Source organism: Corvus hawaiiensis, chromosome 3, assembly GCF_020740725.1.
Source record: "Corvus hawaiiensis isolate bCorHaw1 chromosome 3, bCorHaw1.pri.cur, whole genome shotgun sequence".
Classification (NCBI taxonomy): Eukaryota; Metazoa; Chordata; class Aves; order Passeriformes; family Corvidae; genus Corvus; species Corvus hawaiiensis.
The window spans coordinates 103319497-103335430 of NC_063215.1; the positions used below are offsets into that span (position 1 = coordinate 103319497).

General features: G+C 40.7%; 1 protein-coding gene across 2 annotated transcripts in view; it reads right to left on the minus strand.

The window, feature by feature from the left end:
* ALK (ALK receptor tyrosine kinase) overlaps positions 1–15934 on the minus strand; it is a 313072-nt gene that overhangs the window by 43998 nt on the left and 253140 nt on the right. For both annotated transcript variants that reach the window (XM_048296584.1, XM_048296583.1), the window contains exons 9-11: positions 14791–14960; positions 3946–4040; positions 2433–2576 (exon numbers count right to left, since the gene is read on the minus strand). In XM_048296584.1, the coding sequence (XP_048152541.1) occupies positions 2433–2576; positions 3946–4040; positions 14791–14960 (409 nt within the window). The remainder of the gene's footprint in view (positions 1–2432; positions 2577–3945; positions 4041–14790; positions 14961–15934) is intronic.

A 15934-nucleotide genomic window follows, 5' to 3' on the forward strand; every position in this document is an offset into this window, starting at 1 on the left:
ATCAAAGGAAAGGCCTTGACAGGCTCAGCCTGAGGTTTCTTAAATGCATTACGGGATGCAGAAAGAAACAAGATTAAAGCTGGGTAAAACACATAGCCCAGGGACCAAACAAGCATCTGCAGTGTTTCTTGACAGCAAGCAGGGGCTCAGCAACACAAAGGGAAAAGGGGATTTGGTGCTGCAGAGACCCTCAGAAATGCAATGACTTTCACTGCAAGAAGCTGCCACTCAGCTTCTCTGTTTCTGCCCTATCTACTCTGAGGGCATGAGGGGAGAAAATTGCTGTACGAGTGATTTCAAACCCCAAGGGCTAGAGACAATTTTAGACAGAATATGAACAGGACCAAGGATAAAGCTCAGAAAATAGGCAAGCTGTTTTAGATTGGAATTGCCTTGAATTTTCACCCCAAGGTCATCACAAATTATTTTAATTGCTCAAAGTACCTCAGTGACCTTCTCTTCTACCCTCATGCAATCTGATTCCCTTTATTTCTACTATCTAAGCCTTTCTTTAAATTGAATTCCTCAGATAGGACAGGGAGCAGAAGAGCTAGATGATGTCAGGTCTAGTGAGAAGTAAGAAATAACAAAATGCTCAAAGAAATTTACAGACACAGGATTTCTAGCCCACGCACACCTTACATTAACTTTGCATCTAAAATCTGATGTTTTTTCTGTTGCTAAAACAGTAGGTACCCTGGAAGGAAATGTACAGCTGCCTTAGGAAACTACATCACCAACAGAAAGTCAGCCAGAAATCCATAATCTACACCTGCCTACGGATCCTACCACAAGATCACTGACCCAAGGGCAAAACTGAGAGCACTTAAAAGAAAACTCCACTTACAGGCAGGAAACAGAAATACAGATACTGAAGGGAGGACTTCAAAGGATCTTCAAAGAGAACATATAAAGATACTTTTGGAAATTATGCCTTTGTGACAGCCCAAGCTCACACACAACGTCTGTAATAGAGCTAAACAGGACCTTTACAGCTGAAGTGCAGCTTCCCCCAGCCCAGCATCCTCTCCTATGGGCTCATTGCCTCTGTCTCACTCCCTTGAGGCTCCTGGCAGTGCTTCTGCACTTTTCTTGCTGTGTGATGCTCAGGACATAAAATATCAGTAAGCTCCATGTGATGGCAACTCAGCCTACCCTGCAGGCTGTCCCCTCAGCCTCTGCTGCCAGAGCTCACTTCACAAGAGAGCCCAGGAAGCTGCCCTGCTGTGGCAGCATGGAGTGGGCTCATAGATCCAGCTTTTCAGGGAGGCTTTGAAGGCTGTGTAGGGCTTTTGGCCACACTGACCAGACTGCTGTCAGCATCAGAGCTAACACCACTAGTTCATGCACCTCAACAGAGCCCTGCATGCAGCAAAATAAAATACAGCCTAGAATAGAACTGATGCGAAGGACTCTTCTTAGGTGGAAGAGTGGGAGAGAAGGAGGCAGCAGGAACAAATCCCTTGGCTTACTGACTGAGCAAAGGAGGCATACATCAACCCTGCTCTCTAACTTGAGAGGTGGTATTTCAAATTGGCAGGTAGGTGGCTGGCCCTAAGAGAGGAGAAGCAGCTGCACACAGTGCTGAGGGCTGCAGCTGTAACAAGTGCTTGTCTCTCCTGTAGCTGCTCCTCACTTCCATGGTCAGCCCTGCTGCCCCAGGTAGGCTGGAGGTTGTGGCTGCTTGAACCGCTCCCAGAAGAGAGGCTGGCAAGGAGGAGGGAAGGAAGCAGATTCAAATGGAAATGCACCTTTAAAGCCCAAAACAGGTATTGTGAGTATGTGGGAAATCCTGGGAGAGGAGAGAGGGAAACATTTGGGAGACAACAATGGGAGGGAGAAGGCAGGGAAGGGAATTCTAATATCTATTGGGCCCACACCATCACAGGTTGGAAAGAGGAGCTGAAGGGTAGGGGGGAATAAAGTAACATGAACATTCAAGACTGACATTTCTAACAAAAGAAAAATCATATTTTTAAAACAAAGTCCAATGCTGTACTGTTTCAAATAGACAATGAATATTTTACTGAAAAAGTGAGGCTATGTTAGTTCAAACCAAGTCTATATTAACTAGAGTTGGGTGTTCAAGTTAAAAAATTCTGAACTCAGTCAATTTGGACACTTCATTTTGATTCCTGCCAATTTTTAGATGACCATGACACCAAACAAACATATCTTACAGTTTAAAACCACACTTTACTTTAAGAAGAGGCCCCCTCTGGTTCTTTCACCAGCTTACAGTCAAAATCCAAGTCACAGTTAGCAGCTAAAGGTAATTCCTTTCTAGAACTTGTTTTGTTTTATTTGTATGGGACTTGGGAAAAGCTCTAAACAAAGGCTCTGGGGAAAAAAAAATGCATTTAGCCACATCTAACTGAAATCTGTGGTAGCTGGAAATCTATCTGATGATGCTTCTCAGACTCGACAATTACCTGCTGGATCAGAAATGGGGGCACTGCTGAGCTGGAGATTTCCCAGGAGCTTTTGTTCCCATCCAAACTTCTTCTGGCCACCTCTACTGGTGAGCAAATTGCTTGAGTCTGGAGTGGTACCTCGAGGTGTCTTCTCTCCACTGACTAGGAAACAAGAAATCACAGATTGGTTTATGGCTGAGGGGGACTGAGTCAGTATGTAAGCCAAAATTGAAGCTAAAATAAGGGCTACAGACTTCTGTGCTGAGAGTAAGAGCCTGCAGTCACAGGATATAACATTATTAAAAGAAATGGGCAGATTTACTTTCCATTTTTGTTACAGAACTGAGACAAAAGAAAAATAAACAGGAATGAGTGGTAGACAAAACAGCAAGTGAATGAAGACACAAGGCAGAAATACAGAATACAATCTTTAGCAACTGTTACAATTTTTTTTTTTTAGCCAGTAAAACTATGAGGAATTTTCTTTAATTCTATTTTAATTTTAAGATCTCTCTGAATACTGGAACCTGAGGTATATTGTACTTATGCACAGAAACCAACAGGTATCACTGCATAAATGGAGAGACTCATGCCCCAGGCAATGCAAATTAACATAACACAAAGCATGCAAAGCATTCTGACTACAGAATTGGTTTAGAGGTTTTTAATCTGAACAGGGCTACAGAAGTCGAAGCTTCAAGCCTGGGAGAAGAAAGGATGCACTTAAGTTCTGCTGCTCAGCCCAAGGCAGAAGTTTAATTTGTTCAGAGCAGCAATTCTCCAGACCTTATGTAAGTTGTTGGTCTGAGGTACAGGGTGGCAGATCGTTGAACACATTTACAAATGAAGCAATTCACTATGCATGAGATTATGAAAGATGAGTCAGACACAAATGTTTAATAAAAATCTATGTATGGTGAAATCTGGCATCAGAGATATAGACTGGGCATATTCTAGAGGCCAGTCAATCACAAAGCCAGGATCAGAATCCAAATTTTTCCCCAGAGCAGTAGAGTGTGAAGATCCTAGTTTCTGATTCAGACTTAAATGCGTGTCAGTGTAAATAAAATAACCTTGTTCTAGTTTAACTGGAGTACGGTACCCAATGTCATTGCCAAGTCAGTGTCAGTCACAGGATGCCTGTCTTTCCCCAGCCAGTGTCCAGCTGTCATTCATTTCGATAACTGTCACACAGCAAACCAGGTCATGTGGAAATCTATAATCACAGACTGGCTTCTGCATCAGCCTGGGCGTATAGGTGATGGTTCTGCCTCAGCTGGAAGCTGCTCCCCCACACTGTATGTCTCACTGTCCACTTATGCCAAACCGGAAACCCATTCCCTGCTCTGCTCCAGCAGTAAGAGTGCACCACAATGGGGTCCTCTGCCTAAGCACAGTGATTTCTGACAGAGACCTTTACCTTTCAGAGTCTTTTGAGGATAACAACATCCAGACCGTTCCCCCCAGTTTCCGAGTTTCAATTATACGGCAAATAAAAGACAAGTCATTTGCAGATGAAAGGAAAACTTACTTGTTAAATAACAGTCCAGGCTAAGGGAGACATTGTCAAAAGCAATAATGGCATCAGAGCCTTCTTCCCATGAAGCGGTGATCTGAAACCAAAACCTGCACAGATTGGAAAAAATGGGATTAAATTCTGCTAAAGAACATGAAATTCAGAGCTCTGAACAATTACAGCAGTTTTTGAATGGTGGAGAAAAGCTTTTCACATATAAAAATATAAAGTGATGGAGAAAGTATGCTCATTCCTAACAATGAAAGATGATCTGAAGAGGAGAGCTACACTTTTTTTAAGGCAGACAGAATAAGACAATATTGCCCCTCTTCTCTCCAGAGACAAACAGCCTGAATGAGGGAGAAGTGTATGTGTGTGGTCAGAAAACAAAGTCCCCTGGATTCTGGCACAAATAAAAAAACCAACCAAACAAACACCCCTCTAAGTGATTTTATTCTCACAAGTGATTTATACCCCAAAGTATTAAGAAAAATAGGTAGGCAGGGCTCCTGAAGCAATCTGGAGTTCCTAAAAGGAACTAGCAATCAAAGGCTGAAACCCTTTTAGAAAGTATTTGGTGTTGATGTGCTCTCTAGGAAGCAAAGGATATCTGACAGCCCTGGCAGTCACAAAAGAGAGGAACTGACACTGGGTAGTCCACAGGAAGAGCAGAACTCATTATCTCCGTATAGAAGATGAGGAGGTTTGCCTTAAATCACTTCCTGATTTAAGGAAAGCTGGCTTTTGCCAGGAAGTTATGCCACTCTTACATTACCAGAAGAAAGATCACTGTAAATTCACCCTCAGTGATATTACAAGGCAACAGGAAGAGCAAAAACTACCCACAACCAAATACTTCAAATCTGACAGTATATTGACCATGCATTAATTTTGTGTACTCATGGATTTAGGTTTTCTCTTAGTTTAGCAAGTTCATGTTCTCTCAATGCATATCTGCCACATAAAAACAAAATGCTCTGCTTAGGAAACAGAACAATTTCTGAAAGCAGCCAGCCATAGCTCAGAAGTCAGATACAATGCTGAGAGGTTGCATCAAGACTATAAAAACATGAAACTATCACATGCTGTAGAACAAGCTGCAAGTGAATAAAAAATATTTTCTAAACTTAACTCTCTGTTGTATCTTGATGTTTTACACCAGCAGAAGTTAAGCCATTCGTGGGGCTCTTTAATGTAGATCTATTGCTAGTGCTTACTGCTCTATCTTTTAGAGATAAATGTTCAGTCAGAATGTGAATTCTTGCAGGTGTTTCAGTTTAGACAAGACAATGATGACAGAGCAAGGTATTTTTGAGGAGCAAGGTATTTTCTATTTATTTAGAAAGGCTTTAGAAATCCTGTCTCTTCCTTGCAGCAAAAATCTAAACACTGGCAGACTTTATTTTCTTCTCACATACTGTGGTCCTTTCTGCATGGCACAGGGTCTAAAAATATTTTCTCTTAGCTTTGTGCATGTTATTAGTATTCTTACATTAATCTTGGTGATTCCTACTGTTTTTAAATACTACCTCTCCTTTACCAGCAAGCCAACCTCAAAACCAAAACTCCAGTGAAGTTTTCCCTAATCATATGCATATTTACTCTGGGACAGCATATTCCTGTGTTTCCAATGTGGATTTTGACTGAGCCACCTGACTCTGTCAGCAAATGTAACCAACTTCCACATTGTTCTCAAACACAGGGCAGCTTTCCAGAGGGGACAGTGAGGTTTGGCAGAAGCTAAAACAGACCCCAGGGATATATGTGACTTTGAGGATATGTAGGTTAAAGTGCCATCATCTTCTGCAATTGGTGTCCTTGCTAAGCTACAGCTGGGGACAGAGTCAGAAAACCTGACACAACAGAAAAGATTTATATAGTTACTATGTTCCTCCTTCTTTAGTTCTGGTAAAGAAAAGCAACGATGCACCAATACTGAAATTTCTCACTCCTTTAAGACATGCATTGCACATATGGAGAGACTTCTTTAAAACTGACTTCATTTGTTCTAAAGATGTGAGCAGCTGCCATGGAAGAGCAGGTGACTGACAGGAATAATGGTGGATATGGAATAATGGTGGATATGGTGAAGGAAGAGTATCCCTAGCATCAAAAGAAACTCCAAATTGCAAGACACAATTTTCTTTGCTAAATGATCCATCTTTATCAGTTCAAAAGGTGGCAGCTCCATCCATACAAGTCTGAATATCACAGAAGTGTAGTTTTAGCCTTCCCAAATCCATAAAAAGGGCAACTGAAGATTAATGCTGCCAGCAGTCTCACAGTTCTTAGTTGGGATACCTGAAACCCCTTGTGGGTATGCCTAGGAGAACTGAAAGGAACATAAAATCCTTGGATATTAAATTGGTTTCTGACTGAATTGGCTGCCCTCCCCTTGCCTCCCACTCTCATTTGCTCTACAGCTGACATCCCACAACACTTCAAATGAAATTACAAGCTCCAGCACAAACATAAGCTGTTCAGTTTGAGACATGCAATACAAAACTTAAACAAAAGCTGTTGAGCAGACATAGTGGGCTCTGATCTACTTTTTCCTGCAAGTCACAGTGCCAGCAGCAAAGATGACTGAACCATGTGTGAAACAGGTCCTGAACACCACAGGTCACAGTCTGGCATTTTATGGAAAACCAGCACCTACCTCAGGCTGTAAAATACAGACTCTAGCCAGCAGAAGCTTCTCCTTCCCTGTTGTGTGCTGTTGAAATGCCCAGGAAGAGGTAGGGTGGAAACTGATTCAGCTGCGCATCTTTCAGATGGCTCTGTGTGAAAATCAGTGCCCTGCACACAGTGACCCTTGGTGCTGCATTGAAGGGACCAAGTCTGGTGCATTTGATCCTCAACCTGTTCCCTCAGAGTGCACACTAAATGCCACTTGGAGACAGGGACACTTTGATCTGAATTTGTGTTTGTTGATGCGAATTTATGTTTGTAAGGTGTTAAACTGAGGCTGTAGAATTAATTACAAAGACAAATAAACAGTTCCTTTCTGTCAGCTTTTCCCTCCACTACTGCAGACTTTAGCTCAGGCAGCAGAGGAGACATACTTCAGTAAAGACTACTGTGGACCTTCTTTGTGCCTCCAGGCAATGAAGCACTTCTAAAAATATCTTCAGGCAATTTCCTTGGCAGAACCTAAGGTTCATGCCCCAAGGTGTTACGCTTTGATGCACTTTTCATGTCGTGTCTCTTCAAACAATAAAGGGTTGTTCTTATGAGAATTATCAAATGTTCAGCTCCTAAGAACTCAAAGGCATGATACAAACCAGTATTTCTCTTGTTGAAGGGAGTGCCATGTAACATGCCCATATGAGAATGCAATAGATTGCTTTTTACTTTTATTTACAGTTCATTCAAGTTAAGAGACAGCCTTGCTGATTTCACCTGCAGGAGCACCAGGACCAGAACTCTTGAGAAGTTTCCACAAGCTCACCAGAGATGAAAAAAAATGACAGAAATGCCCCTAAAATACAAAAATTCTGTGAATGCTAAACACTACTAGGACCATCAGTGCTGCTTTGGTTGCCTATTAATCTTACTTTTTCCTAACACGAAAGCAGTTTCAGTACAAACCTTCTCTTGAGACCAGCATTTCTGCAACAAATAGTTCATCATTTTATCTTCTCTAGTTTAATGCCACTATTAATTTAGAAATATGATGTCTTTCAAATTCCATTGAAACAAGATCATCAGTTAACCAACATTTCAATCATTAGCTTTGGTGGCTTTAGCTTAATGGACTAATTAAGGGAAATTTAATCAAAACTGAAGATGGAAATGTCACACATCAGTGAGATGAAAAAAACCCCACAGACAACCTCATTCCCTTGCTCCCTCTCTCTTTTTTTAATTTTTTTTCTTTCCCTTTGATCCCTGAAATCAATGAAATAACTCCCTCTGACTTTGGTGGGAGCTGGTACTGAAGCAGCAGCAGCAGATGTTACTGCAGTGACTCAGAACAGTTCTGGAGGTGACAATGGTGACTGGTGTTTCTGCGCAGATCAAAAGGGGGAAATCCTGACTGCACACCCAGTACCTCCACTGGCTCCAGTACAGCACAGACACTGGACCACAGCCATGCACAGACACACCCATTGCAAACACAGATGCTGCAGTGAACGGCCATGAAAAAATATTCCTGAAGGCAATTATACAGGAGCAGCAAAAGTAGTGCTGGCAAGTTTGTCATGACTTTGTTGCTTAATAAATCCCAGCAACTTCTTCACATGGAACCCAAATCCTCCTCAGATAAGTCTGTGTTTGTAAGCTAGATTTCTTCATAGGAATGAAAGTGTGGCAGCTATGAAACGCTTTAATGACTTGGATATTAGAAAAATTACTATTTGAGGGTTGGTGGAAATTACTTAACTGTCTCCTTTTGCCCTACTCAACTGGGAGCACAACTAGAAAAAAGGTTCCTTAGATGTTTGACAGCTGGGAAGTACAAGTTACACCCTGCAGAGCTGAGTGCTAGCTGAGCTGTGAAAGAAAAGGCACACAAAGGCCTTTTTTAAAAGAAATTCTGTTTGAGGCAAATAGGAAATGCTGTACCAGGGGGACAACACCCCCTCTCCCCCCATTTCAATCTCATCTCTGGGGAACATCAGCTCCTCCATATGAAGGATACAATTTTACATCAATCCAAAAACCACTCAAGGGTGACCACTGCTCAAATATTTCAGAATCACAGATAAGAAATGGCAAAAAATGAGCTTTTTTGGTTTGTTTCTTTGGCCCCGTCTGTGATCTATCAATCCAGATGAACAGTTCTTTGAAAGTGTATTTTAACTCAGTTAAATCTCACCAAAACGGGATAACATCAAAGACCTTTCCCATTCCTCAGGCTTTTTGAAGCTTGGGTTTTATTTCAGCGTGGTCAATGTTTGAGCTTTGTCACATCACCCCGGGTTTTCTCTTCAGTTGGTCCTTTTTGACTACTTATTTTTTTTCTTGATCCTAATAGAAGACTGGTTCACCCCAAAATATTTGGGGCTTATTATAGAGGGAGATGCAGAACTAAACGTGTGAAGATATATTTATAGCTATGTTGGTATAGCCTCCATGAGGACAAACTCTTTTGCTCACATCAATCCTTAGATCTTCATTGCACAGAAATGTTAGCTTTTGCATGTATTCTATCTTCTTCTGATGGAAGGGAAATAAAAAACCCATCCTCATTGCAGTGAAGACCTCTGTGAGCTGATTTTGTGCAAATACTGCAGCTCCCTCCCTTCAGTAACTATTCTGAATTCCACCTAAATATTATCCCTGGCTCATACAGACAGTTCAGGTTTTCATTACCCAGACTCAGGCAGCTGCCTTCATCCCATTAATTTAGAAAGGCTCATAATAACTATTTTTTTCCTATTTTTTTTCTTTTTGTCATAAAAGACAGGGATTATTAACCAAGATTGAACGTTAATCTCCTCTGCACTCAATCCCCCATGCAGGGACACGAACACAGTGTGTCTGTACGTACAGATCTCATTTCATAACTGGCAATGTTTTGCCTCTGACGGAACTGGTTTCTCTCTCTACCTAGCTAAAATAATTATGGCTGAACCTGCTTGAGACCAAGGTTCTCACAGAATGGAGAAATTTCAGGTCACTAACCCTTATTACATTTGGGTTCCCATTAACTTCTCTGTTACAAATGATGCATTGTTAGCTCACTTCATAAAGGAATACTTATTATTTGGGATAAAAGACACATTTAGATGGAATAAGATTATTTGGAGAAATATAAGCATGCTAACCAAACTCAGTTACAGTGACAGAATTGCCATGCAGGAAGTTACTTAATGGCTAGTAATAAAGATTGAGATTCAAAGGTGTTATTAAAGGCTGCCATGCATGTACAAAATCTGTCACAGGCACTCTGCACACACTGTCACCAAAACCCCCTTTTCAGATGCACAGAACAACCATTTGCAGAATAACTCTTTCAGAAGGACAGTAGCAGACAGACATAATTAATGCTGAAGAGCAGAAGAGCAGTGATATGGTTGTTAAGGTCTCACTGCTTTTAACAAAGTAATGTGTGGCCACTTCAGGACTACACAGCCTAGGCTTGTTGGATGGATGTAAGACAGACTGAAGAGGTCTGGGTGCAGATGTGACCAATTAATACACACGTAGTAATGTGTAGGCAGACATATGACTGGCTTTCATGGAGGGTCCCTGTTTCTTCTTAGAAGAATGGGAAGAAAATTTAGGAATAACATGAGATAAACAGGTCTCTGGGTCAAAAATGTTGCCAAGAACCTTCCTTTTCCTTTTCTTCCTGAATGGGAAACCTGACTCTCAGAAACTTATTATAAATAAATTCTGAAAGGAGTGTGAGGGAGAGACAGAGCAATACAAGAAAAATTACTGAACAAGAAGAGTGCTTAGCCACAGCTGGTGGAGATTACAGCGGTATGAGATGAGACAATTTCTTTTTACTGCTACAATGAGTGAGAGGGTCCCCAGGTGCTGTGGCTGCCACAGAGCTGCTGAAGGATCCAGGCAGAAAAATCTCACTCCCACAGACTGAAAGGGAATCCCACATGGAGATGGAGACAAAAACCTAATGAGAACCAGTATGGTTTGTAAAAATCCAGCAAGTCTGCAAAATCGGAATAGGTAATGAAGTCTGTTTAAAAAAAATAGAAAGTGCAATTGGTGGGACATGAGTTCTGACTTGTTACAACAGAGTATCATCCTCTGAGGTAACTGCTGTCTGTAGGCCTTTCTGTTTTCCTTCTCAGGAAGCTCTCATCCTTACCAGCCTTCCAGGTAAGTCACCTTACTGATCTCTTCCAACATAGTAAAATTCTCAGTCTGTGTTCAGGGGAAGGTCATCAGCAAGAAAATAATTTTGAAGCTCTCTGAGCACAATGGGACCAAAAGAAAATTGGTTTTTCACTTTCTGAACATGCTTCCCTGCTAGAAGGACATGGCCTGGAATTGCTATCAGTGACAAGGTAAATGGTGCAGCTATTTATTACTGAAAATTTAATTTCCTGGGACCTCAAGTAAACTCCTCTCACTCCTTCCTCCATCTGGCCACTACTAATTAAGACTGGCTGAAAATTTAGATGTTGTAATGCCAAAAAAATTAAACTTAAGAAGTAAACCAAAAAAACCTTTCTAACCAACAAACACATTTAAATTCCTTTTGTATTTCTACACAGTCTTCTTCTGTCATGAGACTGCACTGAGGTAGGACAGGTTACTATTAATATTAGTCACTTTTACCAGATTTCCCTTACAGAGGTTACAGTGAAATCTTTAAAGAAAAGGATTAGTAGAGAATATAGGCCTTAAAAGTCCAGAGCTGGGCTGGGCTGGCTCACACAGAATCTACTTCCAAACAACTTCAGTCAGGTGGTAGAAGGACCCAGAGAACTTCTGGTCTACATGCTGCTCCACATGGCTGGCCTCAGCTTCATCAAAGGAGTAAAAATCAAGAGATTTAGAATTTGTTTCTTAAAGCATTAATTTTCCAGTCAGGCCTCAGCCTATTAGAGTTAATCCTTTTCCACCTCTCACACTGTGTAGCAAACAGTTGCTAAGCGTTGGAGATAATGAGCATCAGCCTACAGCAAGCTCCAGAGAATCCCTTAGTTACACGTGCTTGTATTTTATCTGTGCTGTACCTTAACCACACTGTTGAACTAACAGAATGTCTAATTATTAGCTACACAAATCACTCATCTTCAATTACATCAGGCTTCTGCTTGCTCTTATTGTCACCTTCTCACATTATCATTACTAAAATTTAAATTCACATGTACTAACTAAAAGCAAATATATAAAAAAAGCAACTACCAGCTACAACACAGCTTTCAAGACTGTTTCCAACTTCCATTTCTGTGAAGTTAAAAAAGAAAACTCCTTGACAAGCTCATCACTTTTCACTGGAAAACCAATAATAATTTTCCATCAAATAAAACAATCTTACAATAACGTGGTTCTCTACTCTACTCTCAATTGAAATGTTGTAGTATTGCACTAATGTGTAAATTCCAGTAAGTAAAAATAACAATACCTCTAGCTTTCGCCAATCTGTGCAGATTATTTGATTTGCAGATAATGCATCCTTCAGAGAGGGGTAAGTGGCTCTACAGGGGATAACAAATCACAGCAAGGATTGTTTGTTCATGTTGAGTGTATCTCACTGGCAACTTAAAATACAACATCTCTGGAGGTGCTGCCTTTTGCCTCTGGTAGGCACAACCTGTTCATCCAACAGCTTAAGGAGCTCTTGCCCACAGCTGGCTTCTTTAATTGTAGCTGCTTTGATGACACATCCTCGACCAGGCCCTTGGCACTTCCCCCACAATGCACAGAAGATACTGAGCATTTGGAATTGGGTTACAACTCCGTTCATCAACTCTGTTAGTCAACACAACACATGAGCTAACGCTCAGGATTGCTCTGCCAACATCTTCTGGAACAAGGAAGGATAGATAACTTCAGGAAGACATAAAGTGCCAGCACTTCAGCTTCTTTCATGTCCATACAGAAAAGTCAAGACCTCACAGAGAGTGAAATTGCAATTGCACGTGTCCAAGGCTTCCCAGGCTAACACAGAGCTAGAAATCTACCATCCCTTGGTCACAATTTAACTTCTTTGTCTTAGTCCTCCCTCCTTTCTGTTATTGCCAATTCACCTGAAATGATCTAGCTGTGATTTTCTGCCAAAGTATGATTTCTCCCAAAAGCCTGAGGGATATCAAACATTTAAGAAATGTCTGTTTCTAAAGATAGAGCTGATCTAATTTCTTGGAAGTCTTCCTAATGATTCTTTGAAGTGCTGTAAGCCAAACATGGAAATTATGGCTAAGCAGCTTTTAAACAAGCATGCTTTTAAGCAGTTTTAGAGCACATTATCTTGTTATTAATAACACTTTCCATTCAGCTTCCCAATCACAATAGAACATGCTTTAATTTTGTATGAAACTGGTACACTGGTGTGTTTTACTCGAGAGCTTTACTTCTATGAGCTGATTTAAACTCTCAGCTCCTCCTGTAGGAATATCTGCAATATCATGGTTCTAACACAGACCCTCACAGCTTCTGACACAGGAACCAATTAGAAAAAGACAGACACAGCAAGCTTTCAGCAGCACCAGCACTGTGTTCACATCAATTAAGTACTTCTTACAGTTCAATAAAACTGTCATTTATCTCCATTTATACACTGGAGTCTCACTGGTACCCTTTTGGTGTATACTTCCATAGAATTCCTTCCCAATCTGTACATCAGTCCAGATTTTCTAAAAAACAGGTTTTGAGATGGTAAGAAAGATGCTTGCAGTATTTTCAAGTCTCACAGGAGACTTCTTTCTTCCCAGGAAGGATTGGCTTCAATTCAATCAATCTTAGAAGAAAAATTCATTAATACAGTGCGCTTTCTGTGAATAAATAAGGACAAAAACTTTTCAAGAGACACCAAAACTTCGAAGTTTTCCTTGCTTATGTCTTAACCTCCAACAAACTCCCTCCCTTCAGGGAACCCATCTGTCTGTAAGCAATAGGGAAGTAAGCATGTCAGCACCTTATACATAATAGTCAGCACCGTGTTATCAGCTGAATCCATGATTTCTCATGAACCACTGCTAGCCTGGCTCCTAAGATCAAAGTGTTCTCTGCCTGACTGTGCAACCAGAGAGAATTTAAAGGAAAGCAATATTACAAGGGTACAGAATAATTCAGGTACAAAACATTCCCCCGGCAACATTAGGAAATAAATCACATAAATAATAATGGCAAAATATACCATTCTTCAAAGGAAACACAGCTGAAGGGAACGAAGCAACCAGGTATTTTTACAAATGGTGCTTCACCAGTGACTGCACAATAAGCTTTATGCTGGCATTTTTAAAATCTTTGACGCACACATATTAATTATACATTCAGGACCAAAGCATTGGCAGTGTCCTTGTTGTATTTGCAGCCTATGTGCATCCCCAAGTGCCAGTAAGATAGAAGACATATTCATATGTTTGTTCAAAGTTTTTACAAAGCAAACTACCCCTTAATGAAATCCATTATTTCTAGGGCACAGGTTTCCAAAAAGACTAGGGAAAGCAGTACTCATGACACAGATGGTAGATGCATCTTGCAGCCCAAGGGCCAGGGCAGCAGGAGGTGAAGTATGTCTGTGCCTTCTCTAGAAACAGCACACACTAAAAGCAAACAATGAACAAGAGTATTCCCTTAAAGCTGACTTGTAAGAAACAGCTAAAACAACATTCTAAATAAACATATGCTACCAGATTAAGCATATGCTACCAGATAAACCTTCTATGCTTAAAGCCAGAATAGAGCCATGCACAGCCCTTTAGTAAGGTGAGCCTTCAGCTACAGCTAAAACAAAGGTGTTCAGTTGGATCCTTGTCTGATTTTGCAGCAGGCTCTTTTCCCACCTCTTCATCCTCAGATCTAGACACAATGAATACCAGGGGCTTTGACATCCTGAAAAAATATCAGCTATGGAGCTCACATCCATCTCTAGCAAACTATGAAAGAGCACCAAACATAGAACAGTATGCCAAGAGAGTGGTTCCCAGCTGGTGAAATGGAGACACAGAAGTTTAAGCATCTTGCTGTAGACTACCCATTGACCCAGCCTGTGAGCCAAAACTTTGACTTGGGAGTTGCAAAATTGTGTGCTTTGCTCTAAATACTCCACTATTCTCATTCTCTGCTTCTAACAGAAGATGCCTCATGGAGGACAAAGCACTTCTCCCTGAGGGAACAGCTTCCAGGAGAAATGCTGGCCATTTTCATCGCCAGGTAGCTAGTGCTGACAGGATTGACCACCGTGCAGGAGAATGAGGAGAAGACTCATACCTATCCAGTATATCTGGGAGAGGTAAGATCATCCACTGCCATATTCCCAAGCCTTCGCTGTTCTCTGAATGCCAGAACGTCCAGCTCTGCTCCTTTCCTGTCTTGTTCTCGACCAGCACCAGGGATACATTTCCCAGCAAGACACCATGGATGAGCCACGATATTCGTAGCTAGAAGAAACAGAACATATGAGATTAAACATCACAAACATTATTCAAAAGTTAACAAAATACTCAATTCTTCTTTCATTGCTTTCTAATCACCAAAAAGTTGATTCTCCCGTCCTTGTACTCATGTCCTCCCTTTAGGAAACTCCACAGATGTGGAAGCCTGTAACACTTTGTATCTGCTATTAAACGTTGAAACTACTCACCTTTTTTTTTAATTTGTAAAGTTGAGTCTAAACCATCTGTTTTAGCTTTCACATATGTGTCTAATTTTAAAGGGATAAGCTTATACCTCCATTGTTTGCAGTACAAAGACTACGCTCCCCTAAGATGCCACCTAAGAGATTCAAGTTAAGACTAACAACTTTTTCAGCAATAAGCTTTTCTATTCCAGCAGCAGCAGCAAAAAACACAGGGAGAAGAGCTACAATAAGCAGGCATCACTAGTAATCACATCCACATCCCCTAGATACTCATTTAAAAAAACAGATTTTACTTTCCATCCAAGTTTCTACAGATTTTTCAATTAAAGTTCAGTAATAATTTGGTGGGGTTTTTTATTAATTAAAATACTTTAGAGAACCATTTTTCTAACATTTTTGTTATGATAATGTAATTGAATCCATTTCTATGCATTTATCCCTGTATGTAAAATTATTTCATGTAGTTTTCTCATTTTATGACTTTCTCTCCCTCATTGTATAAAAAGAAAAACAATTCCTTCCACATCAGGCTAGTTCTACAACCCATAGTAGATGACTATTGTCTTCTTATTTTCTGGGGAAAAAAGAAGAGGAGCTAGCCCTTTGTTGATAAAGAGCATAAGTAAAATACACATATATATTTTATTCAGGAGCTGGGTGTCATCTCAATAACCAGTAGAGGTGAGAATGCTGAAGGAATGAGTTTATTAGAGCTACATTAGCGATGGATGTTTTGGACACAAGAAAGTGTTCAGCACAGCCTCTAGTATCCAT